This window comes from Alexandromys fortis, unplaced genomic scaffold, assembly GCF_014885135.2.
Source record: "Alexandromys fortis isolate MF-2015 unplaced genomic scaffold, M_Fortis_MF-2015_v1.1 scaffold_63, whole genome shotgun sequence".
Lineage (NCBI taxonomy): Eukaryota > Metazoa > Chordata > Mammalia > Rodentia > Cricetidae > Alexandromys > Alexandromys fortis.
In genome coordinates this window covers 8,780,705-8,801,546 of record NW_026067953.1, presented here as the reverse complement: position 1 = coordinate 8,801,546, position 20,842 = coordinate 8,780,705, and the positions used below count along the sequence as shown (strand labels likewise).

At 51.2% G+C, this 20,842-nt stretch overlaps 1 protein-coding gene across 2 annotated transcripts; it reads right to left on the bottom strand.

Moving 5' to 3' along the window:
- Positions 1-109: 109 nt before the first annotated feature.
- Otub2 (OTU deubiquitinase, ubiquitin aldehyde binding 2) lies at positions 110-20,523 on the bottom strand. 2 transcript variants are annotated; one of them, XM_050151509.1, is made up of 6 exons: positions 20,338-20,523; positions 8,566-8,661; positions 7,152-7,270; positions 5,220-5,304; positions 4,667-4,861; positions 110-3,861 (listed from the first exon to the last, which is right to left on the bottom strand). In XM_050151509.1, the coding sequence occupies exons 1-6, from the start codon at positions 20,338-20,340 to the stop codon at positions 3,655-3,657; spliced, it is 705 nt and encodes a 234-aa protein (XP_050007466.1). In that variant the 5' UTR covers positions 20,341-20,523; the 3' UTR covers positions 110-3,654. The 2 variants fall into 2 exon arrangements, with proteins under 2 accessions (XP_050007466.1, XP_050007467.1); XM_050151510.1 differs by lacking the exon at positions 20,338-20,523 and adding an exon at positions 15,545-15,853.
- Positions 20,524-20,842: the final 319 nt, after the last annotated feature.

Below are 20,842 nucleotides of genomic sequence, written 5' to 3'. Positions count from 1 at the left end.
TCTCTTGGGCCAGCCCAGCACTGTCCCTTCGGAGGGGAAATGGTGTCACTGTATCACAAACTGCCAGGTCTTCAGCCTATGTCTCTGTTCTTTTCCATAGTAGTTTAATACCAGCTCCTTTTCTGTGTCTACTCTCTGCTGTCTTATCTAAGCCACCCTGGAAGGTGGACAGGGAAGAACTTGCTGTCCTTGGACCGCCCTCAGCTCATAAGGGTATCAGTCACTAATCTGTAGGGTCAAGAGAGACCACGGGATCTGGCCCAAGCTCCTGGTCACGATTCCATGGATTGTCTTTGTCTTAGACTTTTTGTAAAACAGACGACTCGGCCTGAATTGTCATGTGTCATTCCTGGTGTATTATGTGTTCTTTATGAGGAACTCAGTGCTCTGGGCTGCTTGCCTCACAGTGCTGGCCATAGTTGAGCTGGCATCATGGCCTAGTGTAAATACACTGTAGAACAGTGACGCCTGCTGCCCAGCCCCTGGTCAGTCTGGCTGACCTGTTAGAAGCACAGCACAGCCTGGACGTTGAGACAGATGTTCACAGGCATGGTTCAGATGTTTGGCTTGAGGAGTCTGGATTTTAGTACACAGGCATGCCTAAATATCCTAATATGTAAGAAACACGTCTCCTTTATCTCGTAGCAAGGTTGAGAGGTAGCCATGGGGACTCCCTTTTAGCCTTGAGCCTAAACTCAGATTCTGATGTCACTGTTGACTGATTGCCTGGCATTAAGATACCTTTTAACCCCTGAACATTTAATAGAGAGAGATTGAGCCCAGGGCCTCATGTGCTATGCAAGTACTGGATTATCTGAACCATAGATATTTATATACGATGGGGGCTGCTCACCCATGAGATAATTGGTTCTGGGGATCTTGCTCAGGTTGTTAGGCTTGGATGGTGAGTGCTTGTATCCATTGAGCCTTCTGCTGACTACTTCTTAGTTTGGATCGTCTCATTGTCTAGGCAAGCCATGAACTGGGAACCCGCTTGCCCCAGCATCTTCACAAGCAAGGATTATAGGACTGTACTAGTCATAGCTATTAGATACTTATTGATTTAAATTCTCATTTGGTAGTCTGAGATCATGGCGTATCTTAATACCCTTTTTTTCTGTAGTTGAGAAAGTGAACCTTTAGTGGTTAAGATTTAGCTATCCACCCAACAACTGGATGAGATGTTGGTAACCTGGGTCATCTTCTGTCTGAGTGAGTTCTACTGTTCTGATGTTAGAGACACAGCAACACCTCCAGGTAGGTGCCCTTCCCGTAACCCCACTGTCTACTGACCTGGCTGGGGGGACAAAGCAAACATCAAGAGATGGCCTAGGAGCCTCCACTTTCCAAATGATGTGGTGAGATGTCTGTGGAGTTGATAAGCAGGCTTGGGCCCCACTCGCACACCCTTGATAAGATAGGGCCAGTGTTCCAAGCCCATCTGTGTCCACATCCCTCCAGTGTGGTCTACTCACCAGTGGCCTGTGGGAAGATGGTGGTGTTCATTATGTAACTAGTATCTAACATTAAGAAGCCAGTCTGAAAGATAGAAATTGTTTTAATGCTACGAATGAAGTTTTCATCTAAAGGAAGCTGAAGGGCTTGGCCTTGGGCACTCCCTGAACCCCAAGCTCCGCTGTCCCAGGTTAGCTGTATACTCGGCTCAGACCTGTTGCACTGCTCCCCTATGGCTCATACTTTGGGAAGCCACTCACTTCTGAGGCATGCTTCTCTGCTTCCAGAGCTCAGCGGTGAAATGGCTCGGGCAAGGTCGCACAGTTGAGAATTGCACTTAGGCAGCTGAGCCTAGCAGTTTCTCCTATTGTAGGAAGACAGCCAGAGCAGGCACACTGCTCTGTTATTGCCTCTACTAGTTGTTGCCTCTGGGAAAGTGAGGGACGCACAAGCATTTGCAAAGATGACCTCTTACAGTGCCTGTGCTTCCAGTGTTTTGTCTAGAAAGAGGTGGCCGTAGGGGTGCAGGAGTCATTCAGAAAGTAGGTATGCTGGCATGACCTGTTGCTGTAGCCTAGTTAGGAACTGCTGTGGGCAACCAGGTTTTAGCATGTTCTCTAGTCTCCCCATTGCCCTGTTCTTAGACTCATCTGAACTCGCTGGAGCAGTCCAGGCAGGCATCCTGTGTTCAGACCATTCAGCTGGGAAGTGAAGAATAGTCTGGCTGAAGAAAGACACGGAAATGGGCCCCTGCTCTTCTGGGGTACTTGTCATAGACCCCAACGCTCATACCCAGATCAGGGCAGGACACTTAACAAATCAAAAGGCGAAGGCCAGATTTACACTCCTGTGCCAGTGACAGACTCACTTAGCTGGAGCCCTTGGATCTAAATGTTGGCCTTGGTTCCCACACTGCCCAGACACCTGGGTCCTTTTGACTTACACCAAGCAAAAGATAGATCCAAGATTTGTGTAAGACTCAGGATCCTTCTGGTCTTGTGTGCAGACTGTTGCAGACCCTCACCAGCAGCCTCAATCCCTGCAGAATGAAACATGGGGGGGGGGGGGAGCTTTGCACCCAAGGAAGGGTACCAGTGGGTGGTTCCATGGCTGTCCTACAGAAGGCATGGCTAGCTAGTGCCTCAGCCCAGCTGGAGGCTGACTTTCCCACAGTGTCCTCAGGGGCACTGCTGAAGGTCTTGAGGCAGCAAATGAGTAAAGGGGGCTATTAAGGGGCACATGCAGAGGAAGAGGCTGCTGCCAGCACCGGAAACGCCCTTGCCACCAATGGCTTGTCTGTTGTTTCCTGCCTCGCTGCCTCCAGAGCCAGGCCAGGGAAACTGAGGAGCCTTGCGCTGCCGTTGTTTCCATGGCCACACCCTACCCAGCTGACTTACCTAGGCGCTTCTAGAATTTACTGGGGATGATGGGCAGCTGCAGCTCCCCGGGCCCAGACATGAACACACTGACTCGGGTACAGGCCTTTATCTTTGTCAAGCCTTATCCAGGTGGCATTGAAGGTAGAACCCTGAAGGGCCTGTCCCCCAAAGTCAGGAGTTCTGGTCCTGAGGTAGAAGGACCTCACAATCTGAGCTTCATGCTGAAGGCTAAAGTCCTTTTCTGGACTTTGGTATAAAAAGGTCTCTCTCTCCTCTCTCTCTCTCTCTCCCTCTCTCTCTCTCCCTCTTTCTGTCTCTCATGCATGGGAAAACAAGCCACCATGAATGAACTACACATTCAGACAGTTGTCTACCATTACCCACCCAACACAGGTTCATAGGTCCGGTAAGTCACCTGAATGTGGCAGCCAAACTGAGCTTTTCTTCCCTATGAGGGCCACTGCCCCTGGTGAGGACTAACCATATATCCCCATTTTCACACACCATCACATCAACACTGCCAGGAACCTCTTTCCGATAAATAAATAGGTCCAACGAGGTTCTTACAGTAAACGGATACATAGACAGGGTTCCTGGCTTTCCGGTCCAGAGTTAGCAGGCATTACATTATCTATCAAAATAAATACTAAAATTCCTATTAAGTCATGACAGTCCATAGTGGGCACAAGTCTCAGTTCAGTGGCTTTACCCAAAAGGCTGTACATTTCCTAGTTGTCTAAATCAATTAAAAAATCGCCAAGTCAGAAGGTTCCATTTAGAATGCAGTCCATTAGATGACAGGCTCCGGCATGGCCTAAAATCAGTGTTTTTCAGCTGCATACAGAATGTTGTAGTGGGATGTTTTATAGAGCAGATAAACGGAAGGTATGGCAGCCTCGGGGAACACGTGGTGGTTCAGAGCGGTGTCCATCTCGTCCACATACTCCACCTGCAGAGCGATGTTCAGTGCCTGCGACAGAGCTGTGATCTGGACGTGGTCACACTCCATGGCCATGGGCTCCACTTCCTGCATGGCCAAAATTAGACAGTTAGGGAGGCGGGCGGGGGGGGGGGGTGAGTGCAGCCCTGGCTTTCAGGATCATGGCCACCTGTGCTGCAGGGCGGGGCGGGTGCTCTTCTCAAGCACAGGAGGGCACAGGTGCTGACACCCGCCTGTCACGGAAGCAACACAGCCATAGGACACTGGGCTTGCAGAAAAGGAACCAGAACCATTTTTATTTCAGACCCTTAAGGATTGTGCAAAAGTGGAGGAATCTTTCAGGCTAGCATCGAAACTTAGAACTAAAAGGACCTTGCCACCAAAGGCTTCTAAGTACAAGCACTTGCAGAGGCCAGAACCTGTGGGTGAGTCCTGATGCTACAGAGACAATAGAGAGGCAGAGATGGTGCCAGGCACCCCAAAGAGGGCTGCTGCTCTTGTGCCTATAGGTAGTCGCCATCTAACTTAGAGCCCAGTACCTCCTAATTAAAAAATTCCAGAGGGCCTTAATGAAAATTGCCCACGGTTTACATATAAATACATCTTCAGATAAATGCATCCAAATGAAAGCCCGTCTTTGGGCTAATGTGGCAGGAGCTGCAACCCTGCAGTTTATCAGCAGAGCCGTCCCAAGTCCTAAGATTCCCTGGGACTGCAAGTGGCTTGCTCAAGTGGCTCAGGCCACTCACAACAAGGTCTCCATGTACTAACTTCACTAGTTGGCATCACAAGGACGTTCCTCTGGGCAGAAATAGTGGTCCTGGGATGTGTGAGACAGGCAGACAAAGCCCAGGCTAGGGTTACGTCCCCGAGGAGAATGCTAGGGACCTACGTGAGTGCAGAAGTCTTTGATGTCCATCTCCTCGTCTATGAAATGCCGGAAGAAGTCAGCTCGGTTCCTGATGAAGGCTGATGTGAGCAGGCGCAGGAACTGCACGATCTGGTCCGAGGAGCTCTGGTCGTTGAACACCTTCAGCAGGCTGGACACTGAGCTGTCCTTCTCTACCAGCTCGACCACACTGTAAAACTTCACGCTGCCACCATCAGAGTAGACCCTAGCAGGCACCTGCCCCCCACACCCTATGGGCCCCCCTCAGAGATTGCAAGTGAGACTGCAAAAGTTAAAGCCAGAGTCATATCTAGGGGTCTGTCATGAGTCTCCTTCCACCATCCTTTCAGAATGGCAGGAGGCTGGCCATCCTCCAAACCGAGGTCCCCTGGACCCACATATCCCCACAGACAGTACATGACTGCCCTGCCCCTGGCCCAGGTGGGAGGACTAAAAAAAGCTGCACAGCTGTGGGTGGGCCGAAGCCCTCCAGCCTGCCTGCTCTGCCCATGTGGGAGGCCTTGGTCCCCAGCCAGTATGGCTCAGGTGAACTCACGGCATTAAAGGGGTTTCTGAACTTGTGTTCCTCAAAGCCGGCAGCCAGGAGGTCATTTGGAGTCTGTAGCACACGCTCTTTAAACCTAGAGGGGAGGAGACCTGAGGTTTACCTGATGGTCATGGGAACACAGGCTGTTGCTGTGATGGGGAACTGCCCAGTCCACACCAGCCTCACAGAGGTGCCGTGCGTTGTTTCCAAAGAGCTCCTCATAGCCATGCTGGCCCGCTGCCTTCCCTGCTGAGGCTGACTCCGGTTCTCAGATGAAGAAATTGAGGCAATCACAGCATACTCCCCAGATACGGCAATTCCCTTTCAAAGGCTCCCTATCCCTGTGGTCCCTGTGACGACTCTTCGTCCGCCTGGTCCTGTCCAGATCTTTCCCTTCTCTCCCCCTCCCTTAAGCTAATGAACTGTCCGAGAACTAGCACCCCGTACTAAGCCCCAAATGGTGTAAAGATACAAGGAAATAAAGCATTCTAAAAACCTAGAGTGGGGCTGGGGAGATGGCTAAGAGTTAGGAACACGTTTTTTTTGTTTGTTTGTTTTTTGTTTTTGTTTTTCGAGACAGGGTTTCTCTAGCTTTGGTGCCTGTCCCAGAACTAGCTCTTGTAGACCAGGCTGGCCTCGAACTCCCAGAGATCTGCCTGCCTCTGCCTCCCGATTAAAGGTGCTGGGATTAAAGGTGTGCGCCACCACCGCCCGGCTTAGGATCACACTCTTGCGGACATCCTGGTTTGAGTGCCAGTACAAGTTCATAACCAAAACTCCAGTTCCACGTCCTCTGACCTTTTCTGGCACCAAAGACACATGTGGGACACACACACACGTGCAGGCAAAACACACACATGATAAGATGAATAAATCTAATTTTGTTTTTTGTTTTTCGAGACAGGGTTTCTCTGTGGTTTTGGAGCCTGTCCTGGAACTAGCTCTTGTAGACCAGGCTGATCTCGAACTCACAGAGATCCGCCTGCCTCTGCCTCCCGAGTGCTGGGATTAAAGGCGTGCACCACCACTGCCCGGCTCGAATAAATCTAATTTTAAAAATCAAAGGACACTCAACACTCAGTTTCCTCTTCAGTCCTCACTGTGCTTCTAGGTGGCTGGGGACTGTTGCATAAGGGAGGTGAGAACTCCGTGGACCCCAGCATGCACTTCCCTCCCTCAGACCTCTGCTCTGGCTACTCACATGGGGTGGATCAAACCAGTCCTAACACCAGCGTGCTCCCAATCAGGTCAGGCCACACTGCCCCTAACCCCAGCCCCATGGCTTCTGTTCCCACACTGATGCACAGGGTCACAGTGAGGAGTCTGTCCTCGCTACTGCTCTTCATTACCCTCTGGAGCAGCCTGGCACTGGGCTGTACTTGCTATCGGGATATAGGGCCAGCAAGACGGCTAGGTAAACGTGGCTGCCCAGCAGTGGAGTGAAGTAAAGAGAAGGCCATGTGCCTTCACTGTCACACACAAGAACGTGACCAAGGCCAAGGGCCAAGCTTCCTCCTTTTTTCTCTTCTTCCTTCTCGGACAAGTTTCCTTTATTCTTTCTCTTCTTTCCTCCTTCCTCTTCCTCCTCCTCTTGTTGGTATTTGAAACAGGATCTTACTGTGTGCCTCCACATGTTTTTCTTTTTTCCCCTCCCTCCCTCCCTCCCTCCCTCCCTCCCTCCCTCCCTCCCTCCCTCCCTCCCTCCCTCCCTCTCTCCCTCCCTCCCTCCCTCTCTTTCTTCCTTCCTTCCTTCAACAAATATCAAGTGCCCACCAGCATTGTTGAGCCATGCCTTCAGGCAGTGCTGAGCGAATTACCAGACAAGTTATACTCAGCCTCCAGGCTGCCATCAACACCAGCACAGGCATTTCCCAGCACCCCCTGCTACAGCCTGGTGAGATGCAGCACAGAGAAGCGGAGGAGTGTACAGGTTTCACTCACTTGAGGATCTCTCTGCCCTTGCCCAGCAAAGACTCCAGGTAGGAATAGCCCAAGGCCCTGTAGAAGCAGTTCCCGTCTCCTTTGGTCTTTCGGATTGAGGTAAATCTTTTGCTGAGTTCCTAAGGGGAGAAGAGGACACACGAACCTCAGCAGCAGCAATGGCATTGGCGTGGGTCAGCCACTGGCCTGGCCCTCGCTCCCTCCGTTCAGGGCCCCCCACCCTCATCCATCCCACAGATTCACAAATACACTGACTAGGATGTGAGTCCCTAAGGATGTCAGTCAGCTCCTGGCACTAGGCAGCCTTCATCAGGGAAAGTGACAGAGTTAGGTGGTGGTGACAGATGATGAGGACAAGAGCTGGGGTGCCCTGGGTTCGAGACATCCACGCCAGACTTCCAATAGTCAGGAAAGGCTGCCTAGAGGAAGCTGGCAGCTGAATATGGTGTGTGGCAGGGGGCTGGGAACACTACAAGGCCTCAGCAGTCCTGTAAATGTCTCTCAGCCATGTCCGGAGTGGCACACCACCCATTCCTTTGGCCTACTCCCAGCATGTCTCTGAAATGGCCTAGAGCCCCCTCTCTGTCTTGTGGGACAGTAGTCGGGGTTTTGCAACTGCTGCCTGGTTTAAAGGGACTGGGAAGCCCCAGCAACTAGAAGGCATAGGGCTTATCTGAAGCATTTGAAGCAGGCTGATCAGGGCCAGTGTCCCTCTTCTCAGTCTCTGGGAGGCTAAGGGAACACAGAGCAGACTGTCCTCAACCCTGAGTCCTGCTGGAAGTGCTTCCTGTGGTCATATGCAGACCTCAGGACACCAGTGTCACCCTGAGCTGCTGACTGCTTCCTGCCCCAGGAGTCTCTCCAAGTAAGAGAAGCCCCCAGCACCGTGCTGTATCTGCAAGGTCCATAGAAGGAGTCCGGAAGACTGCATAGCAATGTTGTCAAAGACCAAGCCCATCTGCCATGTGCACCACGGAGTGGGGGCCTCGCTCTCCATCCTCTCTGGTTCTGGAGTGACCCTGCAGCCTCCCTGAGATGTCACTATCCTGAGAGGTCCCCTAGTAGAGCAGTGATGAGATCAGCCCTGCTGGGCAGTTCAGGAGCTATGTGGCCACACCTCAGTCTCCTTAGTTGTCAGGTGGGGATAACATGCTTGCCACACAGAATCATAAAAAAGTCTCACGCAAGTAAACCCAGCACTTAGAGCAAGCACTTAGCTTTAAAACGTATGATTTTCCCACAAGAAAAGGATCTCTCTCTGAGGTAAATACTCAATGTCAGAATGGTCTAAGAGCATTTCAGGTTGCCCAGGAACTTGGCCCAAACTCCGTGCCTTCCAAAAGCTGTCCCCTTCTTTACTGGCGATCTCCACCCTCTTTGTTTAGGCTCTTGGTCTCTCCACGCTCTGCCTCACCTGGATTTTCCTCTGGTAAATCCTGTTTTCAGGATGATCCCGAAGAATGGATAGAATGTCACATTTCTCTGATATTAGGTTGAAAGATGTTTCACTCTGAAAGAGAAAGAACCATTTCTAAGCTGGCTTCAAAGACACCCAAGGGGCTCTTGGAACTGCCGTTCTCTGAATGACCAGTTACACAACCCAGAACATGCCCCCTCTCCTTGGAAGGAATGTGTGATCATGTGACCAGCATCCTAGGGACCTGCCTGGATTTGTCCTGGTCCCAGGGCAAGAACAATCAGGACTGGCACCATCATGAAGTATCCTGGCTATAAAGAACTGACCTCATAATTTGCTAACATTCATTTCATAACATTTAATATCTCAGATTTAATAAACCTATGCTGGAGTATGTTCCCACCTCATTCATTCATTCATTCATTCATTCACTTATTCATTCTTTTACTCCCATTTCCTTCCCCCCACTTCCTGAACTTGCATCCTGTGTCAGCTTGGTTTCACATGCTGCCAACAAAGGGCTATTCCCATCCCTACACAAAAGCCAGTAATATCACGGGGTCAAAGTTCGCTTGAGGTGACCCCATGCAGCAGTGCAGGGTGTGTGCTAGGGAATGGCTAATGACCCGAGTTCACACAAGGGCAGGGGCAAGCGGGACATCTTCCCATACTGCCTACTAGTGCTGCCCAGCTCGGAGCCAAGGCCAGAACCAAACCTGAGCATGTACCCATGGGGAGCCAGGGTCTCTTAGCCCTGGAAGGACTCGGCAAGCAGGGTGGAGACAGGGCAGAGGATGCCATGAATCTAGGGGCAGCAGTCCCGTCCCCACCTGTGCTTTGTCACTAGGGCTGGGGTGAGAGTGCTCAGGGGTTGGGGCTCAGCCTACACTCTGGCCACCAGCCACCCAGGAATGGTATTCTCGACAGAGTGGAATAAAAGGTGCTTGGGCTGGAGAGATGGCTCAGACTGCTGACCACTAGAGACTGAACCCAGGAGCCCACATGGCAGAAGGATAGCACCAATGCTCAAAAGTTGTCCTCGGACTTCTGCCAGTGGTGTATACTTATACCAATGCATGTACACTCGCGTTTGTGTGTGCGCACACACATTAGAATTGTTCTTTAAAGTTTTGTTTGACCCACATAAAGAGTTTCCAGCTTAAAATAAGGGTTCTATGGCTGAGGCTGTGTCTCGGTAGATAAAACACTGGCCTTGTAAGTAGGAGGACCAGAGTTCAGATCCCCAGAATACATACAAGCTAAATGAACAACTGGCCTCTAATCCTGGATCTCAGGAGGTTGGTACAGGGGATCCTTGGGACAAGCTGACTAGCTAGATGACCCAAACTTGCATATTCTAGGCCCATAAAAAAAAGTCTGCTGGGGCTTTTGGGAAAGGTCTGGTTTGGGATAAAAAGAGCAGAGACGCTGATGCAATGTCTAAGCAGTCATCCTGTAGACCAGAGGTTGAAAGCCAACATAAGGAGGATGGTTTGAGGATCTACTGCTACCCTCATCCCTAAAAATGTGGGAAATGGTGACAGGTGCCATTCCTGGGCACTGGAACAGAAGCTTGTATGTCCCCATTATCTCAATTATCACAACACTCTTGCAAGGTGGCCATTATTATACCCGTGACACTGTCAAGGTCAGGTGGTTTGAGTTGGAGATGATTAATTCAGGTCTGTGTGAAGTTCAAACACACCAAAATGCTAGGCTGGCACAGCCCGGACTCCAGAGCTCAAAGGACTCATCTGCCAGACCACAAAGAAATGTCCTGTCCAGGGCAGTGTTGGGTCGTCTTACCCAGAGGCTGGGTCCAACCTTTCACTTCTGCAGGCCCCAGAGACACTGTCCTCCCGAAGTTGCTGATGGGAGTTCAGCATCTCCAAGAGCCTTTCCAGTCTGTAATCTCACTGCAGGGTAGTGAGGAACAGTTCCTAAGTGACACTAGGCACAGCTACTAAAAGGTAACAGCAGGCTGAGGGTGTAGCTCAACAGTGGAGCACTTGCCTGGCACAGATGCAAGCAAGGTCCTGCGTTCATCCCTAGCTCTGCAAAACAAAAAGTTAAACAAGAAAGCAAATCCTACCACCACAGGGGTGAGTCAGCCTCTCCTTCGAGCCATCTACCTGTGCCCAAAGATGCCAGCTTCTTCCTCATGTTCCTCCTTTCCTGTTCCTGGTCTCCCTTTCAAAGACCTAGAGACGTCTGGTTTGCAGCTTCCAAGGGCTCCATTTCATTCACAAGTTTTCAAAACCTTAGGTGGAGCTAACTTTGTTGACTTCGTGGGAATATAACCATAACTTAGATATACATAATTCTCAATCATCTTCTAAATCACGGAAGAACGGCATCATTTGTGTAACACACAATTGCCGGTGTGCAGTTAATTCCGCTCACCCTGTGCTGAAGAGGCAAATCTCCATGGGGAGGTATCAGTCTGAATGGCCCTCTTCACACCTTGTATACATGGCAAGGTGACCCACAGGCTGCTGGCAAGTGGCCACATGTTCCACTCAACCAAACTCCTTCTTGCTCCTTTGCTAACTTATTCCTATCTTGCTAATTGCTCCATGACTGTTTATAAAAGTAGTTTTATGTCAGATGGCTGACTTAAAATGGTGCATGGGGCTTTCTGGACGACCACAGAGCAGAGTGCCCCGACTGTATTTAATGAACTTGCAGTCAAATCTGGCCCAGACAAAAGTCAGAAGTGAATAACTGCATCAGGGGTCTAGGGACCACAGAAGGATGCCCAGTCAGCCATGTTTACTAGGCAGCTTCTGAGAAGGCCTCCGTGGAGGAGAGGAAAAGGGACTCCGTTCATCCTCTCGAAGAGGAATCCTGAGGGGAAGAGGCAGGACACCCGGGAAGGCTTTCCAGGGCCTGGATTTGCCTGGTGTATTAGGTAAACTCACTGCCATTGGCAAATTCACACCAGCTCTTTGCAGTAGTCACAGTAATAACTAGACACCGAGAAGGGTCTAGTTGTGCACTGTTGAGCTGCGCCCTTGTCAGCCTCAGCCTCAGTGGGAGGAATTTTTCCCCAAGTTTATCTCATGTGTCCCTAATCTCTGTTGTGTCCCCCAACCCCGTCCCTCACTCATTCCCCAACCCTCTAAGGTCTACTTGCTATGTATGTGAAATGTATGTGTCTTTAAAGAGTATGGTGGCAAAATGTACATAACATGAAACATACCATTTTAGCCATTTTCATATACACAGTTCTACGGCCTTAAGTATTCCCCATCTCCCCATCATGCCTCTACTTCCTATCTTTACGAATCAGACTACAGATGATGTATATTTCTATTTTTAAAAAATAGATTTAAAATATATATTTACACATATACTACAGATATTATGGTTTTTTTTTAAACTTTACTCAATACTATTTAAAAACTAGTCATGGCTGGGTATGGTGGCACCTGCCTGTAATCCTAGTATCCAGGAGGCTGAGGCAGGGGGATGGTGAAATTAAGGCTAGCATAGGGTACACTGTGAGACTGTCTCGGGAAGGAGGGAGAGAAGAGAGGGAGGGAGGGAGGGAAGAAGGAAGGAAGGAAGGAAGGAAGGAAGGAAGGAAGGAAGGAAGGAAGGAAGGAAAGAAGGAAGATGGGCCTTGGGTTGGTTTCTAGTACTCCCAAGTGTATACATGGGCACCCTAGGGACAAGCAGGTTCCCACCATGGGACTTTAAGTCCCGAAAACACCTTCAGAATGACCCAAGTCTCCACCCAAACCCACCAGCATTCCTGGGTGAGCCAAGCCTCAGCTCTGTGAAAATTTTAAGGGCAGTATCATTTGACTAGTCCAGGAATCTGGAGCAATGCTCGGATTTTGACCTTGGCTGACATTAACGTGTTTGCTTTTAAACAAATTGAAGAATCCCAGGTTGTTATGGAGAAAAGGGAAACAGAGAGGACACACCCGACTGTCCTGTCAGACCTAAGCAGGCTACAGGAAAGACACTGACTCTTTAATTGCTGGTTTGCAGATAGATGCCAATTAATTAAGCTGCCCAGGCAGCGCCCACGCTTGCCAACAGTTTCAGCAGGAGAGGTGAGGCGCGTCTCACTGACCGGCTCAACATCAGGCTTCAGCTCGCTCTTCTGCCTACAGATGGCATCTGCCCCCAGCCATCCTGTCAGCGCATCTGAGCATGCCCACATCCCAGGCCCAGCAGCGCTCACCCAACCTAGCAGGCAGCCGCCCTCCCCTGGACATCTTTAAGGACTGACTCACCAACCAGGCCCCCAAGCCATCACTTAACACACAGCCTGACCTCAAAACACCCAGAAGAGCAGGAAACTCCAGCCTCACCTGCCAGCAGCAGGTTCAGAGCCTCAACCTCTCTGGAAGGCTCAAGTCTTTGCCAGAAGTCACCCGGGCTTGCGCCCTGGGCCCTACCTGCTGGCCTAGAGTCCTCAGGGCACTGGAAGAAATGTGCCTTTAAATGCCTGCGTGGGGGGCTGGGAAGGTGACTCAGTAGGTAACGAATGAACTTAAGGCTTCAGCATAAGTTCTGTGACCCAGCACCCATGCAAAAAGTCACGCACCTGTGACCTCAGCAACAGAAAGGGTATTCAGATCTCTGGAGTTTGCTGACTGGCCAATAAGTCAGTGAGCTCCAGGTTCAGTAAAGAGACCCTGTCTCAAAAACTAGAGGGGTTGGGGAGAGGGCTTAGGGATCAAAGCACTTGATACACAAGGCTGAGGGGTGGAGTTCCGATCCCCAGAGCCCACTTCAAATCTGGGCAGCGTGGGCAGCGTGGCAGCTACCTATAATCTCAGCACACAGGAAGCAGAAACAGAGTCCCTGGAGCAAGCTGACTCCAGGGTTAGCAAGAGACCTTCCCTAAATGAACAGTGATTGAGGAAACCACCAGTGTCAAGTTCCAGCATTCGCAGGCATGAACACACACATGCATGCCGATCCATGTACACATGTGCCCATATACTTGGGAAGCAGGTACTGCCTACACATACACATGTTAAAAAAGTAAAAAGAAAGCATTATAGGAGGGCATCTGATATTAATCTCTGGCCTCCACACACATGAACACAGGTTGGTTCAATCTGCCATCCTGAACACATACATAGGCATACATTACACACATATACCCAAAAAAGTCTCTCACTCTTTCTATAGATGAATATATATATATGAACACACACATCTATATATACACACCCATATACATACACACACATATATATACATATACACACATGTGCATACACACATATTCCAAAAAGTCTCTCTATATATAGATGAATAAATATATATGAACACACACATCTATATATACACACCCATATACATACACACACATATATATACATATACACACATGTGCATACACACATATTCCAAAAAGTCTCTCTATATATAGATGAATAAATATATATGAACACACACATCCATATACACACACACATGTATATATATATACACACACACACATATATTTTACACCTGTGGAGTGTCCAGAAGCCCATTATTGATGGGGAGAGTTAAGCCAACGATCACTGAAGCCCCGGACTCATTCCTGCTCCAGCATCTGAGGACAACCGTGGTGTTATAGAATATGATTGCTTTACTTTCTTTGCAGGTGGCAATGAGTAGCCCCGCCTCCTCCGCCTAAAGCTGAGCTGTGAACAGGCCATGCCTCCTGGGGCTTCTGGACTCTGCTGCTCCGCAGGCTGCCTTCCTCGGCTCCTAAAGGACAGGGGTCCGTGGGTGGGGGCGCTATCTGAGTCTGATCCTTGGGATCCCTGTGGTGGAAGGAGAGAACTGACTCTCTGACCTCCTCACATTCTGTGGCATGTCTGTACCCTCCACACACACACATGTGAACGACTGTCTGGCTTCCATGATGAATGACAGACGCCTCTCTCACCTTCCCATGGCTCCCTTACTGAGGCCTGCACCCCTCCCTCTTGTCAGGACCCTGCTGGTGACCTCACTGCACCTCACTTGACAACTAAGGGCGATGCCTCACTTCAGCCCCTTGAGTCACGCTTGGGAGCTTCTCGTGCCATGGGAATACAGAAACAGGTGCTAGGAAACAGGATACACTAACCTTTGGTGACAATTTCTCGGCTTTACTACATGGCCCTTCTCTGTGGGGCCCCAACCCCTTATCTCAGTTGCTAGCCATTTCCAGTGCTCCTGAAGCCAGGCCCTGCCTCCCTCAGATAACATGAACTTATGTAACATCTTTCGGTGGCCACCCACCTGATCTCAGCTCCTGCCTCACCTCTCCCTAGGACTCTAGCCTCAAACAGCTGGCAACTGCTCAGACATCTAAGCAGTTCTTCTAATTTATTTACCCCGTAATTACTCCATAGCCTTATCTGTCCCCCTGGGCTTTCTCTAGCCCCTAGGATACCCCTTCAATCAGAGATAGTCTACCCCCAAATCCAGGAGCCCTCCTCCACTGTCTCACCCTGCTCCACCGGTTCCTGAGTCTGGCCTGAGAGCCTATGTCCCACAAGGAGGATGCAATACACTCTACCCGGTGGCCACACTTCCACTCCTAACTGGCCCCACCTTCTCCACGAGCAGCCAGCACAGGTTGCTTAACAGGAAGGGCCTTTCCTCAATGTTCTCTGCTAGGCTTAGCTGTTCGTTCCCTCCACGCTGCTGAAGCTCAACTGCTGAGGTCATTGTATCAATGACATCAATGTTCTGCCTTCACGGATTGGACTCACACCACGATCATGGATTGTATCCAGTGTTGACTCGGTTTCTCTAGCCCCCTTCTGCCAAGCGCTGCCTTCCCTCATGGTAAGAAAGCAAGAGTCTCCTGGCCTGAGGCTGGCACCTCATCTTAGGACGTCCCAGCCTCTCAAGTTCTGAGCCCGATAAGAATTTTTGGTATATATCACCCAGAAATAACCCATTACAGCAGCATGACCAGACTAAGACACAGCCAGGAGCCAGGAGCAGCAGCTGCCGCAACAAATACCTGAAGACATGAAGGCTTCGGGACAGAGGAGTGGGTACGGCTGGGACACTTCCCAGGAGAATGCTGGAGAAGCCGTCGCAGCTGGGAACAGAGCGTGGAGGGCGGTTCTGGTGTGGGGAAGACAAGCTGGAGAGCAGAAGGGAAAGCGAGAGCCTTGGAAGACTTTGTGTGAGAACGCTGGCGGCAACTGGCACAGAAAAGACCGTGAGGATTTAGCCTCCGGTGCAGGTGAGGAATGAAGTCCTGGAGGCTGCTGGAAGGAGGGGCCATGTCCTCAAGTGGGAAAGAACTTGGCTGTGGGGTGTCCTTGCCCCAAGGCTGGATGGGAAAACAGAACTTAGGAACGATGAACTAGGAAGGACGTGGGGTGGCAGAACCTAAGGTGGCATCACCGGGACGGTGGTGCGGCTTCTTGTAACTTCGTCTTCTAGCGTGTTAGAGCAGAGAGATGATGTAGATGGAATGTATCTCACAGCCCAACTGTAAGAGTGACATGCCATCTGCATACCAAGGGTGTGACCCAGGGGCTGGCCACCCGCCGAAGAGATTAGAAATTACGACAAGAAGGGAACTAGGTGTCCCTCAAGGAGACGAGGTAGAAGACACCCCCAAACATAGAAGAGATCTTGGGGGCAGGCTAGGCCTAGAGGGCACATTTCCAGGAACTCTCTCCAGTGCCCCACGTCTCAGGACAGCACACCCCCTGTGTGACCAGCTGTGGCCGGGCACCGGGAGGGCTGCTATCCCAGTGGCCAAAGCTGTGGCCTTGGTAGACTCCACGTGGGTTGGCCCCGAGGCATGCAGAATGTCAGAGCTTGAGATGTGGTGCACAGTGTGGGGGCCCAGAGCATCCAGGCCGAGTCCCCACTAGGGTGATGCCCACGAAGGAGAAGGCCATGCGGATGGAATACTGCTATGGTAAGCTGACCCAGAGAATCCCAGGGACGGCAGTTCCGACAGCCACCCGAGTGGCATGGAGTCAGTACAGACGAGTCAAGATTATCCTGGAATCAGAGGCCCTAACTCGGTTTGTGGTTGCTAGACTCACATATGATGACTTACTCCTTATTTCTGGCCGACTTCCCACTCTGGGGATGGAAATGTCTATCTCAGGCCTGCCTGCCATGGCACTTGGGTGACAGGCCCTCAGCGCTGGCAGGGTCTATCAAGACACTGGCCTGGGTTTTGCGTCTGCTTGGCCCACCTGTCACAGCCCCTAGCCTCTGGACATTTGGGTTGGGCTGTAATAAGGTGAGACTCTGGGAACTATGGGAATAGAGCAAATGCATCCTATATGTGAGAAGAACGGGAGATGGGGCTGGGGCATGGTTGGAAATCTAAGGTTTGAGTGTCCCCTCTAAACCAAGTTGTAATTTAACTGCCAATGTGACAGTTTTTCAGAAGTCACTATGTCTGGGGACCCCCTGTCACGAAAGGGCTAATGCAGCCGTCACAGGGAGGAGTTTTCTCTAGTCCACTCTGCCCTCCTACCATGTTATGACACAGCAGGAAGATATGTGGGCCCCCATCAGAGGCCAGCACCTTGATGATGGCCTAACCAGCCACGTGCAGAAGGAGAAGCCAATAAATGTCTGGTCCTAATAAATCACCCAGGCTAGGACAGTGTCGGGGCAGTGTGAAACCTCTTCAAGCCCTCTGCTGGCTTGCTTGCTCAATCTCTGACAACCTCCCATCTGGGGCTACGGCCACAGTGGCTGGCCTGTCCCTCAAACAGGACACACACTTCTACCTCGGTGTCTTTGGATCTCTGTTCTTCTGCCTCTTTCCATGACTTGGGAGATGCCACCTCAGAAGAGAAGCCTCCCCCCACCATCCTATGGCTTTGTCTTACTAGTTCAGGATGTGACCTGACAGGTGGGTTCACTGGCTGACCTGGACCGTCTCCCTCCACCCAAATGCCAACTCATCTGTCACTGCTAGATCTCCACTTCCTGGAATGTTGAGATGTATTCTAAAACCGTATCCCAATGCTACGAGCTGGACTGCTGAGGCCCAGCTCCAGGCCTCAGAATGCAACTTTACTTTGGAACATGGTCGTCACTGATATAATTAGTTAACATGAGGTCACAACGGAGCAGGGTGGGTCACCAGGCCTATGACTGATTTCCTTATTATAAGAGGAGCATAAACACACGCACGGGCGAGAACCATCTGCAGGTGAGTTCCAATGTCACAAGTCAAGCTACCACTGGAAGCTTGGGGAAGCCAGGGATAGAACCTCCCCAAACACCGTCATGAGGAGTGTGCCCTTTCTGCACCTTCAGCCTCTGGACTCACCAGAAAAGAAGTCCCTATAGCTCTATCTCACTGGAGAACTTGGCTGCAGCAGCCCTGGTGAGCACGCTGAATGAGCAAGCCTGCCTCTCACTCCAGCTGGCCACCCACGACCCAGCATCAGAGAGAGAGCCAGAAACCATTTCATATTCATCAAAAATGGTACAGTTCCCTCATGTGCAGACAAACAAAACTCCACAGCCCAGCGTGCAAAGCTCTGCACAGAATAATCTTCACCCAGCCAGTTTCCCAGACTCACTACCCTGGGCTCCTGAGGCCTCTCTGCATCTAAATCGGATGCTCGCTCATCCCAGAATGCCCACTTCTGACCACATCCCAAGGCCTGTAAGCCAAATCACCCTGTTATCTGGAATGTACTCTTTCCCCAATCCTTCCTGAATACTCCCAGACAGCCTCCAGCACCTGGCTTTCCCCACCAGTAGAATGTGCCACGCTCCCAAGGTCTCTGTGGACTTTCAGGCCATGCCAGTAAGTCATTGGCTGTGACCTGGCCCGCAGGCATGAACGCCAGGAGAAGGCAGGTATCCTGTGTTTCTTACCACTGCCTCAACATAGGCTGAGGATGCCAGTGTGACTTATTTAATGCATGACAGAAGAAAGTGAACAGGAACTTGTGGTTCCTTCCAATGCTTATGCTTGACACGCACTCTTACCCCCCTCCCCCAAGAGCAAAAAGCACTTGTAGTGAGGATGAGCCCCTTGATATTTGCAGCTCTGACTATTGAGGACTTCATGTCATCCGCCCAGGACCTACGTTCAAGCTCAGCTCAAGGCAGCCTCTTCTATCCACCATGCACACCAGGCAGCCTCAACCAACATTGAACAACATTACAATAAATCAATCATGGACCCCAGTATGTAGCAAGGTATCTGACAATACACAATACACAATAGATGTATACTAACAAATGCACGTAAACAGTCGCTAGTTCTGCCCCCCCCCCACCCATGATTCCCAGACAAATGTCCTTATTTGTAGGTCTTAACTATTACCTCTTTCTCTACGGCACCTAAACTCTCCAGAGGGGAGTTGCATTGGGTCCCAGCTGCTGGTGTCCTGGGTTAAGGGCAGATCCAGTTACACAGTAAAGGATTGAAGCTGAGGTCCTAAAACCTGCTGCCCTTGTTGTACTGCCCGCTACCACCAGTGGTGGCCAGAAGCCATGCGGTCCCCAGCTCCTGCATGGCTAAAACTGCCATTTCCATAGCTCTGTTCCCTGGCAGATGATGCAGAAACACCCAGGTCACTTTCCAGGAGCAGCAGAGCCGGTGAATGCTTGGGTACCAAGAACAAGCAGAAAACCAGTGCTTCTAGTCCCGCCCCTCATTTCCGGGCACACCTGAGCAGGAAGATGGCTTGTAAGATGCCCTGGCTGTCCATCGACACTCAAGACCCTCTCCCTGCAACATCCCAAAGTAGTGACCCAAATATGGGATGACGGGGCAAGCACACACACCCCCCAAAACAAACAAAACGAAGCAGGGTCCTCATAGCTGTCACTGAAGCAGTCCAGACTGCAAGAGAGGGACTGGGAAGTAGTTCAGAAGTCGAGCCTTATCTAACATGCATGAAGCCCTGGATTCAAAACCCAGTATCACCAAACCAAACAAAAAGAACAGGTGAGCCCCTTGAGCCCAGAGCAGTGTGATCCCAAGCTGACCAGTAGCACTAATATAATAGTCAAGCTCCCTAGAGCCCTTTGCTGGAAGTTGAAATGGGCAGCCACCATAGGCAATCCCCTGTAGGAGGCCTGACCCCCATGGCAACTAAGAGGCTGGGCTGATGCAACAGAACACTGGACCAGAGGCTTGGGTTCAAGTCCTAACTGTGGCACCCTCACAATCCCTATCAATTTTCTCCCGGTCTGGCCTCAGTTTCCCACCTGCCCATGTCCTTGGTTTACCAGGTTTGACCAGCCCAGAGTCTCCTGGGCCTGCTCTGCTCAGATGATAGGTTCTTTTAGATCACTTTGCCTGGACCCCTAACTCATTCCTTACACCCGGGGGCCGCCCCTTCATGTGGTTCTGACTCCACAGACCTGTTGCCATCAGGAGACTGAGCTTACATCCAAGTGGCCCTAAGGCTTGCCCCGGTGGTCAGATCGCTTGTCCATAGGAATGATTGGTGGGGCAGAGTCGGTCTGTAGTGGCTAAGTCCGCGATGGCTGGGGGGCAAGCTGTCCACAGGAGTGCTACTTAACAAAGAGTGGGGACCGCAACCCCGGAGGCGCTCCATCCAGCCCCGGCCAGACACATGCCTCGGGACTTTGAGGAGGCTCCTAGGGTCCACCTGGAGTGGACACGAGGAAGCAGGGCTCGGTCCTGGCTGGATCTCCCAGCTGCAGGTTCCCAATCGAACAGCGCGGCACACCCCGGGGCTCAGCATCCCGAGGATGGAAAGGGCTGAGCCTCGCGCCCGACCGCGCGCACGCACATGAACCCCGGCTGCACCCCCTCCCCGTCCCGCGACCACTGACCATAGTGTCCGGAGCCGTAGGGCCACGTCCCGCCCCAGCAAGGAGCGAGCGAGTGCCACGGGAGGCGCTGGGCGGCTCCGCTGTTGGGTCGGGCGGCGCGGGCCTCGCGGGTGTGGGGCGAGCGCAGAAGACACCCGACCGCCCCTAAGACCGGAGCGCAGACCTCCACTGTGTTCCAGCAAGACGTACTCGGCGCGATTGACGTCGGCAGCCCGCAATCAGAAGCCAGGACGCGGGACGTCACAGAAAGTGGGTGGGACTCCATGAGCCTTCAGCCTATGTTTTGGGGCCCGTTTGACAGGAGGCCGCCCCCCTTTTAAAGACACACAGTGCTTTTAACTGGCCAAGGAGTTAGCCCAATCAGAAAAGCCGGTCCTGGTTTGTAAAGACCCAAGGACTTTTAACTAAAACTGTAAATAGAAGTCTGAATGGCCCTCATGAATTAAACAGAGTTCACATGAATATAGTTCTCTCAAGATCAGAGGATAGGTGCTTAGGAAGCTCG

Coding starts and splice junctions, on each gene's coding strand:
- Otub2 (XM_050151510.1), bottom strand. CDS start 15,814: ATGGCCCCTCCTTCCAGCAGCCTCCAGGACTTCATTCCTCACCTGCAC. Junction 4,862..5,219: donor TCAGAAACCCCTTTAATGCC/GTGAGTTCACCT, acceptor GGCAGCGTGAAG/TTTTACAGTGTGGTCGAGCT. Junction 3,862..4,666: donor TCAAAGACTTCTGCACTCAC/GTAGGTCCCTAG, acceptor TTGGCCATGCAG/GAAGTGGAGCCCATGGCCAT.